The sequence below is a fragment of the Phyllobates terribilis genome, unplaced genomic scaffold (genome assembly GCF_046119375.1).
Source record: "Phyllobates terribilis strain yellow unplaced genomic scaffold, ASM4611937v1 Scaffold_2__4_contigs__length_985480577, whole genome shotgun sequence".
Lineage (NCBI taxonomy): Eukaryota > Metazoa > Chordata > Amphibia > Anura > Dendrobatidae > Phyllobates > Phyllobates terribilis.
Window position 1 is genome coordinate 44,715,241 of NW_027362762.1, and position 20,533 is coordinate 44,735,773.

Sequence of the window (20,533 nt, forward strand, 5' to 3'; positions counted from 1 at the left end):
AAGGGCCAAGATAGAGGAAATTATTACAGGAAGGGGCCAGGCTGGGTGACTTTATCACAAGAAGGGACCAGGATGTGGGACATTATTACAGGAAGGGGCATGGATGCAAGACATTATTACTGGAAGGGGCCAAGGATGGGAAACTTTGTTACAGAAAGGGGCCCAGAATGGGGTACATTATTACAAGGCGGGGTGTACATATATCTTTATAGGATCTAAAATGCTATGAGGGACTAAACATCTGACCAACATGCAGGTCCTTCGGGCACACATTCCTCTGAAGACCCGCCCGCTCCTTGCACCACAATATATGTTGCTGACCAATCAGAGACCATTAGCTTATGTCGGCATGCCCATCACAGGTGGTGCATGTCACTGCCAGTGGTAGATTCGCCCAAGTCAGCTATTGGCCTTATCACAGTCTATGGAAGAGGACGGTGCACGTCGTAGGACCAATAAGGGGCCAAAGACAGGGGACATTATACTAGGTAGGGGCCCAGGATAGGGGACATTAATACAGGAAGGGACCAGGATGGGGCACATTATTACAGGAAGGTCCAGGATGGGGGGGACATTAATACAGGAAGGTGCCCAGGATGGGGGACATTATTACTGGAAGTGGTCCAGATTGGGGGGACATTATTACAGGAAGGGGTCTAGGATGAGGGACATTATTACAAGAAAAGGCTCACGATGGGGGAAATTATTATAAGAATGGGACAGGATGGGGGACATTATTACAGGAAGAAGCCCAGAATGGGGGACATTACAACTCGAAGCAGCCTAGGATGGGGCACATTTTTACTAGAAAGGGCCTAGAATGGGGGATATTATAATAGAAAGGGGCCCAGGATGGGGGACATTATTACAGGGAGGGGCCAAGGATCGGGGACATTATTACAGGAAGGGGCCCAGGATCGGGGACATTATTACAGGAAGGGGCCCAGGATCAGGGACATTATTACAGGAAGGGGCCCAGGATCGGGGACATTATTACAGGAAGGGGCCCAGGATCGGGGACATTATTACATTGGGGGCGAACAGATATGTCTTTATAGGATCTAGAACACTACAAGGGCCCATGGATCTGACCAGCACGCAGGTGGGGTCCATTGGACTATTACACCATTGTATCTATCTATCTAGGAAAAAAGAAAACAACAAAGCAGCACCAATCCACCAATATGGATGCCGACCTCCTGATCCACTGGCAATCAGATACCAAAATACAAATAGGAAAAATGGAGGTAGCAAATCCTTCAATAAAACTTATCTATCTGTCATCTATCTATCTATCTATATCTATCTATTATCTATCTATCTATTATCTATCATCTATCTATCACCTATCTATCATCTATCTATTATCTATCTATTATCTATCTATCTATTATCTATCTATTATCTATCTATCTTCTATCTATCTATTATCTATCTATCTATTATCATCTATTATCTATCTATTATCTATCTATTATCTATCTTCTATCTATCTATTATCTATCTATCTATTATCATCTATTATCTATCTATCATCTATCTATTATCTATCATCTATCTATCATCTATTATCTATCATCTATCTATCATCTATCTTTTTTTTCCTGTGTTCACATCTTTCCTTCCCTCCTCACTCTCCCACAATCCTTTTTCCTATTCACTTACAATAATTGAGTGTAGAATGAAAATTACCCAACTGTGCTCTGATTGGCTGCTGCTGTGGTAACGGTCTTGGTGTAGTTTTCTCCGCAACATAACAACAGAGCTGTTTCTCCATTAATGGCCGCGGTCGGGTGTAGTCACCACAGAAACAGGGCTCATTAATTAGATGTGTAATAACAATATGTGACGTCATCTGCTGCAGTTAAATGGACAGCGCCGCTACGATCATATGACGGCGCGATGACATCACGTGTATAAAAAAACAACATTTGTGGACATTAAAATAGAAATGTATCTATTTGTCCTTCTCATTGTCTGAACATTCCAGACCATGATGCTTTGCAGCAGTCAAAGCTGCACACTTCCTCTAGTGTAGATGGGTCTTGTGAAAATGGTGCATTATGGGAAAAGTAAGGGTTTATTCTTTGCCACATCCTTGGCTAGAAATTCTAAATTCCAGTAAAAATCATAACGATAAATTACTTTTAAGATAGGACTATTTAACAAGGCATGACATCCTAGACAGGTTCCTTGTAATAGCCAGGCTATCCTTACTTCTCTGTGGCAGCCATTTTTCAGGATAGCTGGCCGTGAAAAAAAGTCTAAAAAGGGTTTTCCAAGAATAAAAAGTGCAAACAAAATTAAGCACTATGTGATCCGTGCCCCCTCCCCCTGTATAAACCCCCATGGGTGCAGAGCTATTGCTATCCATAGGGATGTGGTCACGTGACAAGGTCACATGACTGTACAACATGACATCCTTAAGGATGACGTAATGTAACCCATTACTTTCTAGAAAGAGAAAACAGGAAGTTTTTTTTCATTATTATTATTAACAAAAATATATATAATTATGAATTAATCTAAAAATTTTCGATTTTTGGAAAATCGCTTTAATCTGCAGTTTAGACACATAAGGCTCAGGGTGTAGGATCCCTTATTTTCAGTAGAATTTAACTGAAGTTCTCTTGCTAATATACAGGACATTACTTTAAAAAAAATAAAAAAATATATATATATATATATTTTTTTTTTATTATTATACAAAAAAATTATATTAAATGTATTTTAAAATATAATTTTAGATTTAGTTAATATATTTAAAATTATACAGTAACATTTTGAAAAAAATAAAGGAAAAAAAAAATCTTAAGAAAGCGTGATACATGACTTAAGACCCTGATATCAGCATGCACGGAGAATTATACTGGTGCCACAAACTCCGACAATCGACGGCTGCTGTTCAATACAACCAAATATTTACACTAATGAATGAAACATTGTAACAGACGTCTCCGGATGTTATGTGAAGCTCTATTCTGACCTGTATGAGGATCTTGCTCCGTGGTCCTCCATCCCTTGACTTTGCAGTGGGCTCTCTGCCTCCTTGGATGCTGGATTGGCACTGGTTAATAATTCTCGGTGCTGGATGACTTTACTTTCCTCTACTACCGATACCAATATCTCAGGGGTGACGTTATAGGCGATGGCTACCCTACCCGCTATTTCGGCATCAATTATCCTCTTCTCCACAGGTGGTAAGATAGAACCCATGAAATCTTTCTTCTTTCTGTCCTCAATGGGAGGGATGTAGACCGGACCTTGGATGGGTTTTGGAATCCATGGATGGTCACCTTGGCGGGGAATTGGCCACGACCTGTAATCTTTCTTGTATTGGGTCTCCCTTTCTAGGGGAGCTTCGGAGGGCAGATATTCACTCCTTGGTTTGCAGCTTTGCTCAGGATTTGCCTTCCAAGGCTTGAAATCTTGTCTCATCACCGAACCCCTGGTAGACTCCAATCTCCTAGAGTAGTCCCTGGATGACCTAGACTGGCCTCCATAGTAGGAATCTGCCAGCGGTGGCTGAGTTTCTATGGCAGTAGACCCAGGGCGTGGTGGCTGGCTAAGATGAGGTCCATCTGTCACTTCCGAATATTTGGAAAACATTAAAGGGACGGCAATGTCTCCCTTGTCTTGTTTATTCCCAAAGCGAGCAATGCAACATGCCCTGGTTACACAAGGCCATGCCATTTTTAACAACCTTGAGAATTCCTATCTCTCAATTAATGAGAAGCTTCTGTTTTTTCTTAATTATTGCTCCTTGAAGATAGTTCAGTTGCTGGTGAACGAGAAAGACAAAAAAATTCCTTGAGATAAAAAAAAAAATTTGTAGATCCCTTACAAGCCTAAATGGCTTCCGTGGATCTACAAGGCGAGTTGCAAGTGATGGATTCCAGAGCTCGGTCTCATGCCTCTTCCCTCTTGATTAATAAATGTTAATTTTGCATCCAGTGACCTCTAGCCGTAGTCGGAAGAAGAAGAAGAAGAAGAAGAAATCCGGCGAACATCTCTAAAAGGGAGGACCCCACCCACCTTGCTCTCTGCATCCCCAGATGCCAAGGAAAAGAAGAGTGAGAAGAGCGAGAGGGGGAGGAGAATTTAATGCTGGCAAAAAGATCTCCACTATGCAGCACCTAAAATGTAATATCAAAGGAGGGAGAGCGAGCGAAGGAAGGAAGGAGGGAGGGAAGGAGTGCAGTGCATTTAACCCTTAATGGCCAGGTACACCACATCTGGCATATGCACCAATCACTGGACGGCTGAACACTGCAAGAGGCGCATCTCCGGCATGGAGGGTGCAGCACTCGTCTATTGCATGATTACATAGTATCCACCATTACTGATCCACCAAGGACCTCCAACAACAAACAGTAGCCCACCATATACACATCTATGTGCATATTCCATCGCTGGTGTAGGAAATCCTATTATCTCCTTTGCAATACTCCTTACAACCAGTTGGGTTGATTTCAGCACCAGAGTCTGTGGACAGTGCCCGCCATATCTCTATGAGATTGCAAACACACAGTCATCCCTACATCCAGCCCTCGGCCTCTAGAATCAGGCTACGCTTCTCTCTTTTTTTTTTTTTTCCAATCTGAAGGATTTAATTAATCATGATTATCTTCTTACACCCATTCATAACAATGGTAATTGATTCGCGCAGGTGCCGATAAATCTCAAACTTAGCATCTTATTCCATTTACTCTGTGCATAGAAATTCAATTACTTGCATTCCATTTGTTTATACATATTTTTTTTTCACATTTTAAAATAAGTTTGTCATCTCAATTTAAAGCAAAATTCAGAATTTATATCATGATTACTTTTTACTTAATGAAAAAAAAAAAATAAAAAAAAATCAGAAAATAAAACGAAATAATTACCTTTTGTTGACTCGTTGACAATAAACTGCTGATTTTATTGTTTTACGTGGAGAAGCTGCTTAACCCTGATGGCTGATTGGTTGCTAAGGAGTCATCCTGACATGTTTACAATGAATTGGGAAATATTCCCTAGTGTGTACAAGGGCTACAATGGAATAATGCCCTTTCTTTCTACTAATTCTGTTATTTTTTTTATTTTTTTTGGAGGGGAGGGGATTGTCTATAGGGCTTGAGGTTTTCCTTATTTTTGTGTAATTAAAAAAGTAACTATAAAAAAAGGTAAAAAATAAACAAATATATAATTAGAAAAAAAAAAATCCTCTCGTTAATTATAAAACAGTAATAAAAATAAGTAATAAAATCAATAATAAATAGTAAAAAAATAAACAAATCTATAATTAGTAAAAAAAAAAACAATCCTATCATTAGTCATAAAACATTAATAAAAAAATAAGTAATAAAATCGGGGATGTATGGTTAAAAAAAAAAGGTAAAAATAATGATATATATAATTACAAAAATAATCCTAGCATTAATAAAAATAAAATCAATAGTGAATAGTAAAAAAATATATATATAGGTAAAAAATAATGAAATATATAATTAAGAAAAATCTTATCATTATTCATAAAACACCAATAAAAATAAGTAATGCAATCCATTATTGAATAGTAAAAAAAAAAACAAGAATTTAAATAAATTATGAATTAGAAATAAATTCAATTAAAATGTCACATTAGATTAGGTTTTTAAGAAATTAAATCAGATCCTTAGGAAAATTGGCTTTTAGATTGCAAATAATTTTTTTTTTAATCTTTTGGTTTTAATAAATATAACTATAAGCGGAAAATAATTTTCTAAAAAAAAGGTAACACTGAAAATTCCATTATTAGAAAAGCTAAAAATATAAAAAATAAATAAATCAGGTGTTGACATATCCCCCAGCTGTGAGATATTTATGTTCTTCTCTATAATATATATCTGTATATGGAAACAAAATATCATCTCACAGATGAAAAGCACAATAAAGGGCAGGTTAATAATTAATAGCTAATTGGCTTTGTGCCTTTACTAGACAAGGACACACATAGGATAATGGGCATCAAGTTCTTACATACGAAAACAGAAAAAAATAATATATTTTTTAAGATAATTTAAGTTTTTTTTAGAAACATTGATGAAATATTATCTTTAATAGGTGACTATCTTCATTCAAAAATGTATTTTGCAAGCAGTTTTTCGAAAGCAACTGTACTAGCAACCATTCATGTGTTTGTCTTGAATTTTCCCCTCTTTTTGATTAATCTATGCTTTATTGGATTTTTAATCTACTACATAATAAAGATTGTTATATTTTACCTTTTTGGGGTTTATGTACTTCCTTTCCCACCTTTTGGTTGTAGTCTGGATTGTTAGAATTACTCCTTAATTGTTTTTTTACGGGTGATATTTTGAGTTATGCTTGGGCCTTAAGACTTGATATGACCATAAGTGACCCAGAGATACAAAAAGTTGATATAAAAATAGTTTTGCTGACCTGTACGAGGTGCCCACTCCTCCTTCCTGTTTGATCTGCCTGTTGAGTATATCGGCTGCGTCCCTTGGTCTCAGGCCTTCCATGGACCATCTTGTAGATGGCGACTTCTCCCTGTTTCGCTTTTCTTGGACCTCTTTATGAGTAGACTGTATATCCGCCACACTGCTAAAGGTAACAGAGGCCTTGACTTTGGGAACCACCATTTCTGTAGACTCTACCTTCGGTGGTTCATCCGCCCTTTTCTCTGGTAAGGCTACTGGTGTTTTCTTCATTTTGGCAGCACTTGAGGCTGTTGGGGCAGTGAGGCCTGGCGAAGGCTTTGGAATCCATGGATGGTCCCCACGACGAGGTATGGGCCAAGCTTTGAAATCTTTCTGATACTGCGTCTCTCTTTCGAAAGGAGCTTCAGAGGGTTGATACTCACTCTTGGGTTTGCAGCTCGCCTCTGGTTTTACATTCCAGTGCTTATAATCCTGACGCATGACCGAACCTGATGTCTCCTTGCTATGACCAGGTCCAGGTTGGTGGGACAAGTCTCTGGTAGACCCAGCACCATGATCTGCCTCTACTTGGGCAGGCTGTGCCTCAACGGCATAAGAACTAAGACGGGCTTGAGGCTGTTGAAGGTGAGCATGGTGTTGTTGACTTCCTTCGGTGACCTCCGAATATTTGGTGAAGACCAAAGGAACAGCAATGTCGCCCTTATCTAACTGGTTCCAGAAACGGGCAATGCAGCATGCCCTGGTAATACAGGGCCATGCCATAGCCTCCACCCTGACAGTCGTAGGGAGCCTCTTACAAACTACAATGAAGACTCTGGGTTCTCCCTTCCAGCCACCTTGCAAGACGTAGAAATAGTAACAGTTTAGTCCTGATGGTCTCCTTCCAGGAGATTGCCCAGCCAAATGTAGACAGCGCTCTTCTCACCGGATATGACAACTCCCAGAGATATATTTTAGGGTGTTATTTTTCAAAGTCATGTCGCAGATAAACCTCTTCTCATGGTTGCCCTTTTACTGCTTTGTATGGTCAATGCAAAGACCAAGAACCGGAATATAAAGATATGGTGTCTCCTTCCCTCTGCTCAGTCATGGAACACTTTCTGCAAGTGTCTCTATGGCATGATGATGCAGGAACTGAAGTCAATCCTGGTGGACAACCCTTCCACACCCACAACCAGAGCGTGTGGTGTTTCCTTGCAATCCTGGCAGTGAGACCCTGCCACAATCAGAGAGCAAGATCTCTGCAGGAAGTGGTCCCACCCACCCTGGTATCTGCATCCTAAATGCTGCTGCTGCTGATGGGGTGGGGGTTCGGAGAAGGAGGAGAGATGCTGGGAGAGAGATGGCTCCTTCGTCAGCACGCAAGGCAACGTCTCAAATGAATGGAGAGGAGGCTGCTTGTTACTGCGGCTTGTTAACTGTTCATTGTCTGGAGGGGGGTCAGGCGGGGAGCAGATGGATTTCATTACCCCCATTGTCACTTTCCACTTAGCGAAAGCCTTGTGGCAGGTTCCACTCGGATGAAGGAGCCGCCACGTGAATTATTTATGGTTGAACATTCACTGTCTCCGATGAAGGCGACACATGAAAGCGACGGTCATTCAAATGATGACATCAAATATTTATTTTCAACACCGACAAGGAGTGGAATTTACATTATCGCGCAAAGATGACTTTCCACACAAAAGGACGAGGGTCCACATGTGCAAATTAGAAGAAGGAAAAAAAAAGTATCATTTGAATGATACAATGTTTCTGCACAGTGGACACACAAAGGACGAGGGTCCACATGTGCAAACGTGATACTTTTTTTCCCCAAAAGTAAAAAAAAAGTATTGATTTAATTTTAAATGTTATTAATTAAAAAAAAAATGATACAATGTTTCTGCACAGTGCCGCTGTTGGGAAAAGAATTTATTGAAATTGTTGCAAGCAGTTTTACTATTTATTTTGTTTTACAAAGTACAAATATTAGGAAAGATTTATCGCTTACAGTCGATGAGATTTCATTTCTGACTATTCAACGGGCTTTTGGAAAAGTAAAACAGTAACCTTTTCGTCCCCACTTTTCCTTTGAGCTAGTTTTAATAAATGTGCCTTAGGGGGAAAAAAAATGAAGGGAATGAAAAATTGTTTTCAGGGTGATCACAGCTGATTGGCATGGGATAAGGGAAGTCTGCATCTTTCGTCCCGCAGCTAAAGGTTTTAGACACTTTATTTTAAATGCATGCATTTTTTTAAAAATAATTTTTGCAATGGGGTTTCATTAAATAAATTGAACTGTTTTGGCTTCTACATCCTTTATGTAGGTGAATGATTTCTCCAATCCCAGCAGTCTCCGTGCTGCTGTCCGGCATCCATGGTCCTGAAATCTATAATGCTGCACAACATACATTATATAGACAGGGAACAGCCGACATCCACCGGAGCCGATAATCTCTGATAATTATAATCTCACCCGGGGATTTGCTAATATTATATATGTGGGAGTGTGAAAAATGAAAACATACAGGAAACTCCATTTATGTGAGGAGTCTTGTGCTACATGTTGCATTAAAGGGGTCGAGTCATCCGAAAATGATTTATTGATTAAATTAGGGTTTTCTGGTACATAATATTCTTTCTCATATCACAATCTTTGTAGTAAATAAATAACAGAAATCTTGCAATTCTCACACCGGCCACTGGGGATTTAAGGCGCTAACTTCCTGTTGTTTTAAGGAAATTCACATGTACATTAACAGCAATGAAAAGACTCTGACCTTATATTTTGTATTAAAGCATCTAATGAGTGTGTGCAAAGGGAGGGGGAGGTGAGCTGTGACATCACCTATTGTGAATGGTGGATCCTGTGTAATCTACTGTATATAGAGGTGTTAACAGTCATTGTACAGGAGGAGGAGGTGAGCTGTGATATCACCTATTGTGAGTGGTGGATTCTGTGTCATCTACTGTATATAGAGGTGTTATCAGTCATTGTACAGGAGGAGGAGGTGAGCTGTGATATCATCTATTGTGAATGGTGGATCCTGTGTTATCTACTGTATATAGAGGTGTTGTTATCAGTCATTGTACAGGAGGAGGAGGTGAGCTGTGACATCATCTATTGTGAATGGTGGATCCTGTGTTATCTACTGTATATAGAGGTGTTATCAGTCATTGTACACAGGGAGGAGGAGGTGAGCTGTGACATCACCTATTGTGAATGGTAGATCCTGTGTTAACTACTGTATATAGAGGTGTTAGCAATCATTGTACAGGAGGAGGAGGAGGTGAGCTGTGACATCACTTATTGTGAATGGTGGATCCTGCGTTATCTACTGTATATAGAGATGTTATCAGTCATTGTACAGGAGGAGGAGGAGGTGAGCTGTGACATCACCTATCCTGTGTTATCTACTGTATATAGAGGTGTTATCAGTCATTGTACAGGAGGAGGAGGTGAGCTGTGGCATCACCTATTGTGAATGGTGGATCCTGTGTTATCTACTGTATATAGAGGTGTTATCAGTCATTGTACAGGAGGAGGAGGTGAGCTGTGACATCACCTATTGTGAATGGTGCATCCTGTGTCATCTACTGTATATAGAGGAGTTATCAGTCCTTGTACAGGAGGGGGAGATGAGCTGTGATATCTCCTATTAGGAATGGTGGATCCTGTGTTCTCTACTGTATATAGAGGTGTTATAAGTCATTGTACAGGAGGAGGAGGAGGTGAGCTGTGATATCTCCTACTGGGAATGGTGGATTCCGTGTTATCTACTGTATATAGAGGTGTTATCAGTCATTGTACAGGAGGAGGTGGTGAGCTGTGACATCAAGTATTGGTGGATCAGCTATGGATAGAGGTGTTACCTGTCATTCTAATCTTGGTTCTGATGATAAGAAAACTACTGTAAAGTCCCTTCTAAAAAGTGAGGAAGAGTCTAGAAAAGTTCAAGTGGCCATTGTGAAAATTGCGATAGTACTAATTTGTTTTTTAATAAAGATCATAATAAATATATATATATAAAAAAAATTGTCAAAATGTTTAAAAATACATGTAACACAAAAAATCTGATTCAACCAAATGGCCATTTTCTGACAACACATCCTCTTCCAATTCTAACCCTAGAGTTCTGTAACTTTGTAACATTTCCTAACCATTTTCCAGATCTCCGCTTGCTGTCAGTTAATAAAACCATCCCTGTTGTTTATGCCCCTTCTGGGCTTTTCTTTTGTGGAGTAAAACTATCAGAGTCCCATATCTTTCTCTTGTCCTGGTAGTTTGTTACAATGTATCAGTGCACATAAAATGTATTGAGCTATAGTTAGTACAGTGCTCACCTGTTCAGGCTCTGGAGGCAACGAAAGCCAGCGGAGATATTGAAAATGCTGAATCCCAGCCACTGGCCGCCCGCGGACAATAACTACTAGCCATCATTGGCAGAACTACAACTCCTACACTCTGCAGTCAATGACCAGAATTATGAACGTTCCATAACCTGCAGTCTGTCTTCTTTCTGTTGAATGTGCTATTGCTCCCTGTTATCAGCCACTGAGACTGGAAAGAAACCGATTATGTTTTAAATGAATACTATGTATTGCTCCCTGTTATCAGCCATTTCATGATGGAGAGGGGAATAGGATGTATTGCTCACTGCTATCAGCTGAGGAGAAGCTGCTTGAAAGACAAGTGAGTATCTATCGCTCTCTGTTATCAGCCATTCAAGTCTGGAGAGGGATGGACTGTAGGACCAGGGCGTACATGTATTGCTTTCTGTTATCAGCCATTTTAGACTGTTGAGAGGCTGATTGTAGGAAAGGTGGATGCAATCTATTGCTCCCTGTTATCAGCCATTTTAGTCTAGAGAGGTGCAGAGCAAAGCATCGTAAATACATCTATTACTCCCTGTTATCAGCCATTATTGAAGAGAAGCTGATTCTAGTACAGTTTAATACAATCTATTACTCCCTGTTATCAGCCAATATTGAAGAGACGCTGATTCTAGTACAGTTGAATACACTCTATTACTCCCTGTTATCAGCCATTATTGAAGAGGAGCTGATTCTAGTACAGTTGAATACAATCTATTACTCCCTGTTATCAGCTTGTTTTCCCCCCAGTAATCTTCCCCCACATTCCTGTGACAATAACAGCAGTGGGAATTGAAGAACATGGGTGGGCTCCAGCCCTGGCTTTACCCCCAGCGTCAGTACATCCATCGCTCCCTGTTATCAGCCATTTCAGTGTGTAGGACAGGTGAACACGTCTATGGGTCCCTGTAATTAGCAAAAATTAACCCCCTCCAACGTAAGTGACAGCAACAGGGTCCTCTCTCCTCCTGTACCAGTCAATGACTTCTATTGTCTAAGATTATTGTATTGATTTATTATGTATACCCCTTTTCACATGTAAAGCGCCATGGAATAAATGTCGCTATAATAATAATAATAATAATAGGGAATATAAGAACATATATTAATTGGCTGCATGGAGCCGGGGTCTCGCCCATGTACTGGGGGCGCGGGGCTGCTGCTCGCCGGTCACTCATTGCATTATTGGATTCTATAAGCTAATTACGAGACAGCCCTGGACTTGCTGACGGCCGGCATTATTGACTATGGCGCGATGCCTCTGCTGCATGACAACCTCGGAGGTTTCCGTTGCTATGTGCGAGCGGCTCCCGTCTACGTGCACTGCAGCCATTTCTCTAATTAACCCTTCACTATAAATGGCATTAAAAATATAAAGGAACAAACACTTCTCTCTCACCCTGTGTAATGCAAAGAAATAATCTGCTGCATCTCTTTCCTGGGACCCCCAAATCTGGTGCAAAGTGGGGACATAAAGGGCAGAAGTGCACACCGGGATGGGACACCTTAGCTTATTGTCTTCTTTAATATCATGCTAACGCTCTGCTGTTACCATTGATCGTATCATTAGAGGGAACGTTCAAAGTTTCTATATTCATTCATTTCAAAATCGATCTTCGTTTGATATATCTCTGCTTCCATTCAGACGGCCACAGAAATAAATGATGAATTTCTGCTTTCCTTTAGCCTCCACTAGGGGGAGCTCAAGAACTTACCAAAGATAGATTTATAAATCAGCTCAATGGCAGCTGTACATATTTGTATGCAGTGAGCTCCCCCTAGTGGTGTCTAACAGAATCAAATATATAGCAATCTGTATAGTGGTTGAACCCAATATTTGTGCCTTAGATTGGACACTGAAAGGTGCCCTCCAATATAGAATTAATATGATGCAATTACTGGTACCCTGTTTGCCTATTCGATCCTCGTATAGATTTTGCACACGTGCAGATGCATAGTTATGATCCACCGCCGATCAAAAGCTCAGGTAAGTGCCCTCCCAAATTGGACCCCTGATATTCCTTACTTGCAACCACCTGACACACCATAAATCAGAGTATTCCCCATTGGCTCCTGGGTGATGCCATGGAGCCTACAAGGTCTATGAGTGCTAATGATCTAATATTAGACCCCATGGCTGCAATCTCGGACCACCTACACTTTCAAATGCAGAAATTTGAAATTTACATATATCCCCTTTAACCCCTTAAGGACCATGGATTTTTCCATTTTTGCGTTTTCGTTCTTCGCTCCTCTTCTTCCCAGAGCCATAACTATTTTAGTTTTCCTTTAATATGGCCGGTGTGAGGGCTTGTTTTTTTTTGAGGGGCATTGTATTTTTGAACGACGCCATTGGTTTTACCATATCGTGTACTGGAAAATGGGAAAAAAAAAATTCCCAAGTGCGGTGAAGTTGGACAAAAAGTGCAATTCCACAATAATTTAATAGGTAAATGCCGCTGTTAGAGATTGACAGCGGCATTTAAACTAGTTAAAAGCCTCAGTCAGGTGGATCATGATTCCACCCGTGGCTGTTAGGGGCACATGACAGCTGATCAGGTCAGAGGTCATGTGTTTCGCAAAAGGTAGTAACCTATGATAGAGGGGGTGGCGACCTATGACAGATAATCACGTCATAGGTCGTTAAGGGGTTAAAGTCAACTTCTATGTGGCCCCGAAGTTCCCTTGGCCACATACAATTGTACACATTCTGCATTGAGTATGCTTGCCTGATGGGACTACTTTTGGACTTAAAGTGAATCTTTACCTTCTATCAGCATTTTTTTTTGTAAAAGTATTTTGTGCTTAATAATTTTGTAATATATCTTTATACTGGTTGATTTTCTGTTTCTCTGATACAAAGCTCCAAATCTGCTGTATAGATACAAAATTACTGTACATAAAAAAATTCTGTGGCCGGCAGCCACCACTAGAGGGAGCTCAGGAGCTTACTGCATACAGATTATACATTAACCCTTCCCGAATGAATGTGACTGTACATCCAGATCGCAGGTGATTTCTGGCAATCCGGCTGTTTTCGGTAATCTCGGCTCAAAAAGAAATAAGAAAAAAAAAAGGGATCAAGAAGTTGTATTAGAACATTATAGCAATAAAACAACAGCTTGAAATGTAAAAAAAAAGAAAAGACCTCAAACAGTTCCATAAACAGAAAAATGTTACAAAAATGTTACAAAATGACGACCAAAACATAAAAATAGAATATCACCATAATTGAAACAAAGTTATGCTGCACATTAAACTGTAACAAATAAAATTTAAAAATGTAATGTTTTTTGCTCATGCCTACTAAAAATAAATACCGTAAATAAATCTACGGAAAAATAATAAAAGTTCTGGGTATCAGAATATTGCGACCATAAAAAAACACCTTTTTTAAAAAAGTACCGCAATTTCTTCTGCAAAAGTGGCAAAACATAAAAAAAAACAACTCTATAAATTTGGTATTGACGTGATCGTATCAACCCACAGAATAAAGACAAAATGACAATTATACTAAATGTAAAAAAAATAAACAAAAGTTTGAATTTAAAAATTTTGAAAAATTCAATAAAAATAATCTGATGAAAAAAAAACAAAGCAAAAAACCAAAATAAAGAATTACTGTTTTTTTTGTTCAATTTGACTCCCAAAAAGTGTAATAAAATAAAAAAATATATATTATTATATACTAATAGAAATAATAATAATACAATTGTAATAAAAAAAGCTCTTCTAAAGCTCTGCTGATGATGGAAAATTGTGAAACTTTTGGCTCTCAGAATTTGGCAAAAAAACAAATGATTTTTTTTTTCAGAGTATTTATTGTACAACAGTAATAAAAATAAAACCCTAGAAAATTGGTATCGGCATAATCGTACTGACTCACAGGAGAAAATTAACATTTTATTTGTGCCGCATAATAAATAGCTTAAAAATTAAACCGCAAAAAAAAATGTCAGAATTTCTGTTTTGTGTATATTCCTTCCTATAAAAAGTTAATAAAAGTTTGTTAACAATGGACCCCAAAATGATGCCGCTGATAAACACGACACATATTGAAAAAAAAATCAAGCCCTCATATGACTATGTCGCTGAAAAAATAATAAAGTTAGGGCTCCTGGAACGTGACCATAAAAAAGTTTAAAAAAAAGAAAAATCTATCTTAACCCCTTCACCCCCAAATGCTGTTTTCACCTTCCTGATCAGGCCAATTTTACAATTCTGACCACTGTCCCTTTAAGAGGTAAAAACTCTGGAACGCTTCAACGGATCCCACTGATTCCGAGATTGTTTTTTGTGACATATTGTACTTCATGATAGTGGTAAAATTTCTTCGATATGACTTACGTTTATTTGTGAAAAAAAATTAAATTTGGCAAAAATTTAGCAATTTTCAAAATTTGAATTTTCATGCCCTTAAATCCGAGAGATATGTCACACAAAATAGTTAATAAATAACATTTCCCACATGTCTACTTCACATCAGCACAATTTTTTAAACAATTTTTTTTTTGTTAGGAAGTTTTAAGGGTTAAAAAATGACCATTTTTCCAACAAAATTTACAAAACCATTTTTTTAGGGACCACATCACATTTGAAGTGACTTTGAGGGGTCTATAAGACAGAAAATACCCAATAGTGACACCGTTCTAAAAAACTGCACCCCTCAAGGTGCTCAAAACCACATTCAAGAAGTTTATTAACCCTTCAGTTGCTTCACAGAAATTTTTAGCATGTGCAAGAAAAAAATGAACATTTAACTTTTTTTCACAAAAATTTTACTTTAGACCCAAATTTTTTTATTTTCGTAAGGGTAACAGAAGAAAATTGAACCCAAAATTTGCTGTGCAATTTCTCCTGAGTACGCAGATACCCCATATGTGGGGCTAAATTACTGTTTGGGTGCACGGCAGGGCTCAAAATAGAAGGAGTGGCGATTTGGAACGCAGACTTTGATGGAACGGTCTGCGGGTGTCATGTCGTGATTGGAGAGCCCTGATGTGCCTAAACAGTGGAAAACCCCCACAAATGACCCCATTTTGGAAACTAAACCCCTCAAGGAATTTATCAAGATGTGTGGTGAGCACCATGAACTCACAGGTGCTTCACAAAATTTTACAATGTTGATCTGTGACAATGCAAAAAAATGTTTTTTCCCACAAAAATGTTGTTTTAGCCCAATTTTTAAATTTTCACAAGGGTAGCAGAAGAAAATTGACCCCAAAATTTGTTGTGCAATTTTTCCTGAGTACGCCGATACCCCATATGTGGTTGAAAACTACTTTTAAGGCACAGCGGAAAGTTCAGAAGAGAAGGAGCGCCATATTGGAGTTCAGATTTTGCTGGACTGGTTTGACGGTGCCATGTCACATTGGCAGAGCCCCTGAGGTACCAGAACAGCAGAACTCCCTATAAGAGCCCCCATTTTAGAAACTACACCTCTCAATGAATTCATCTAGGGGTGCAGTGAACATATTGACACCACAGGTGGGTTACAGAGTTTTATACCATTGGGCGGTGAAGAAAGAATAATTTCATTTTTACCACCAAAATTTTGTTTTAGCCCCAGATTTTACTTTTCACACTGGGAAATGGGTAAAAATGGCACAAAAATTTGTCACACAATTTCTTTATCAATGCTTTATGAATGTAGAAATACCCCATATGTGGCTGTACAGTACTGCTTAGTCATACTGTGAGACTCCGAAGGGATGGAGCGCTATTTGCATCCTTGAGCGCAGATTTTTCTAGAATAGAAGAGAAGAATCCCCCCTCAAGTGACCCCACTTCGGAAATTATACCCCTTTGGGAATTAATCTACAGGTGTGGTGAGCATTTTAACTACATGGGTGTTTTCCAGAAACAAGCAGCAGTGGATGTTCCTGAGTGAAAAGTGCAAACTGCCGTTGTAGTGACCAGTACATTGTAGTGACCAGTACGTTATGCCCAGCTCATGCTTCGGGAGACATGCACCCGTAAATAAGGCGGGCTCTCATCGCTAAAGAAATGCCAAACATGTGGACTCTAATTGAGGTTTATGGCACACTGTGGGGCTCAGAAGGGAGGTGGGCATTTGGATTTGGGAGCACAGAATTTTCTGAGTTTCTTTTGGGAGGCAAGGAGCCATAGCGCTTTTCCAGAGCCTTTGTGCTACCAGTAACGTGGAAGACCTCTATATTTCTGTTAACAGATGACGGACCCAAGTGGGTACTTGCTTTTTTGTGGATTGAGTAGAAGCTTTTATAGTGATCCAAAATGTTATGTAAAATGGTCCCATTTATCCTGTGCTCTACGCTGAGCACTGATATCGGGGTTTACATTTAAATCTCTGAGTGACGTGATTCAGGTTAAACCCCCAAGGGATCCATTCACTGAGGCAGCAGAGTTACTCTGGACTCCATCTGGCCTATGTTCTGCGTCGTCCTTCTTTTCAGAGGTTCACAAAACTGTGGCTGACGGCACTTTTATGCAGGCCTAATAAAAAGACGGACACCGTGGGATCACAGGCCAGACGGTGTCCACAGTGTCTCCATCAGTCTCATTATAGGAAATCTTCCGCCAGGGGTTCCTTCTGAATCACATATTTCAGAGATTTCCACGGAAACCCGGTGTAAGCGCTCAGCGTGGAGCACAGGATAAATGTGAGCTGAGCCTTACCGGGATCTTTGGGAGGCAGAATGAACAAATCAGCAGCAGGTGAAGAATTGGTTTTATTTATTTTTTACGCATTTCTCATGCAATGTAAGTGATTACACAAATTTATTCTTCAGGTCGGTGAGATTACAGCGATACCAGATTTATATCAGGTTTTTATGTTTTGGCACTTTTACACAATGAAAACGATTTTTTAAAAAAAAAATTATTATTTTTGCATCGCTTTATTCTGAGCGCTATAACTTTTTTATCTTTACGTTGATGGAGCTGTATGGCGCTTTTTTTTTTTCGGGACAATATGACGTTTTCAGCGGTACCATCTTTATTTACATTCGTCTTTTTGATCGCGTTTTATCCCACTTTTTGTTTGGCGGTATGATGATAAAGCAACGTTTTTTTGCCTCATTTTTTTTACGGTGTTCACTAAAGGGGTTAACTAGTGGGACAGTTTTATAGGTTGGGTCGTTCCGGATGTGGCAATACCAAATATGTGTACTTTTATTGTTTTTTATTTTGTTTTGTTTTTTTTCATAATAATATTTATTTATGGGTACAATATATTTTTTATTTTTTTTTATTATTTTATGATTTTTTAAAAAGTATTTTTACAAATTTTTTTAACTTTTTTTTTGCTTAGTCCCACTATGGAACTTTCACTTTCTGCAGTCTGTTCGCTGTTATAAGGTATAGCAATGCAGGATCACTGCTATGCCTTATAGCTGTCAGCCCTGCAGACACAAGTTAGTTTGACTATGCGCTGCGCATGATCTAACTACCTTGCTAGTGCCTGAGGATCCGGGTGTCGTCATGACGCCATCAGGTCACCATGGCAACAATCGGGCCCTTGTGATGACGTGACAGGGGCACCGATCCAAGAACAGAGGGGCTTCAGAGGGGGTTAAAGTTCCGGCAGCGGTGAGGGCACCACTCCTGGCACTGAGAGCTGGGTGTCAGCTGTCAGAATCAGTTGACACCCGACGGTGATCGCGCCTGCACAGCTTCTGTGCGCGCAAAATCGCCTAGATGTATCCATACGTCCAAGGTTGGTAAGTACCAGGCGACCTGGACGTATGGATACGTCTGAGGTCGCAAAGGGGTTAAAGGCCAAAACTGGATCTGTAAGCTCCCCCTAGTGGTGGCTGCAGGCAACAGAACTTTTATAATTTTTTTCCAAATGATCCCTTCACGACCTTTGATGTATATTTATGTCATATGACGTGTCCCAGCCTTTGAGGTGGGCTCGTACGCCGAGCCCACATCTTTCCCCCCCCATCTGCACAGGATGATTTATTTAATTAGCCGCCATGTGCCTTTATAGCAACATCGGGAGGATCGGAGCTCCGTCTGTGGCAGTTAACCAGTTAAATCCCGCTGTCAATTACAGTGCCATTCAACACACATCGGCCGGAAGCGCATCATTCATCCTGTCCATCGGCACCCCCGTAATGTGATGTCATGATACCAGGGGGTCTGCTGATGAACCCCATTAATACATTACGATCCCCCTGTGAACGCTGACCTGTGGCCGACCCTCATAGGAGATCATGATTTCTGCTATATAGATCAGTGCTGAAGCCTCACTATGTATAGCACAGGCGATCGAATAATCGCACCTTCAAGTCCCCTAAGGGGACTATTAAATAAAGTCAAAAGTTAAAAGTTTTTAAAAACTATGAAAAATAAAAAAAAAACACAATCACCCCCCCCCCCTTTTTTTTAAAAAAAAAATACACATTTGATGTCACCGATTTCAGAAATGCCCGATCAAAATATCAAATAAATTAATCTGATCGGTAAATGGCGAAACAAGAAAAAAAATAAAAAAAAAATAAAAATTTTAGTCTCCACTGCAATGCAATAAAATGCAATAAGAAGAGATCAAAACATCATATCTACCGCAATATGGTATCAATCAAAACTCAGATCAGGACACAAAAAATAATCCCTCACCCAGCCCCAGATCCCGAGGGGTCTTGGAAAATGGCGACATAAGTAAAAAAACATTTTCTTACAAATTTCAGAATTTTTTTTTCACCACTTAAATAAAAATATATATATATATATACATGTTTGGTATCCGCGTACTAGTACTGACCTGGGGAATCATAATGGCAGGTCAGTGTTACCATATTGTGAATATGGTAAATAAAAAAAAAATCCCCCCAAAAATTGCAGAAAGCATATATATTTTTTGCAATTTCAGCGCACTTTGAATTTTTTTCTTGTTTTCCAGCACATCAAATGATAAAATGAATGGTGTCATTCAAAATTACAACTTGACTTACATAAAACAGCCCCTCATATGGCTATGAGGATGGAGAAATGGAAGAATTATGGCACTTGGAAGAAGGGGAGGAAAAGACAAAAGCGCAAAAACAGAAAATCACAAGTTCTTGAAAGGGTTAAAGCGGGGGGTTTGTTAACCCTTACAGGACAAGTGAAGCTCCAGACGCTCATAAGATCTGTAGTATTGAAAACAATTACTCAGCGCATAATATTGTAACTATTTAAAGTAAATACAAATGTAGGGAACTAATATAATATAACATTTTGCTCTCAAAAGCTGGAGGGACATTAAGGAGATGGATAATGATGATATTATTCTAATGTGTTTCTTATCATTCATGCGTTTACCTGTATCATCTACCTCATCTCTCCATATATTATCCTCCCCCTGCTCTTCCCGCTGTGTTACCTCTGGATGCTGCAGTATCTGGAGCAATAATAATCTGATCAGCGCTCGGCCATCTGTCACATCTGTGACCAACACAAGAGCAGCACAGAGAACCGACCGCTCCTCCAGTAATGTCAGATCACAGAGCGAGAACAAGCGCACTGCAAGGTGCAAGAAAGGAAGAAGAGCCCAGTATTATTACCATTATCTACAAGCAGTATTATAGTAGTTATATTCTTGTACATGGGGGGCAGTATTATAGTAGTTATATTCTTGTACATAGGGGGCAGTATTATAATAGTTATATTCTTGTACATAGGGGGCAGTATTATAGTAGTTATATTCTTGTATATAGGAGCAGTATTATAGTAGTTATATTCTTGTACATAGGAGCAGTATTATAGTACTTATATTCTTGTAC

General features: G+C 39.3%; 1 protein-coding gene across 3 annotated transcripts in view; it reads right to left on the bottom strand.

The window, feature by feature from the left end:
• The window catches only part of MAP6 (microtubule associated protein 6), a 105,837-nt gene extending 98,056 nt beyond the window's left edge, over positions 1-7,781 (bottom strand). Inside the window, exon 1 of one of the 3 annotated variants that reach the window (XM_073661409.1) lies at positions 6,427-7,765. In XM_073661409.1, coding sequence (XP_073517510.1) covers positions 6,427-7,190 — 764 coding nt within the window. In that variant the 5' untranslated portion in view covers positions 7,191-7,765. Of the gene's footprint in view, positions 1-2,986; positions 4,153-6,426 lie in introns of those variants that run through there. The other 2 variants (XM_073661416.1, XM_073661423.1) reach the window with 2 other exon arrangements.
• Between the last annotated feature and the right edge of the window lie 12,752 nt (positions 7,782-20,533).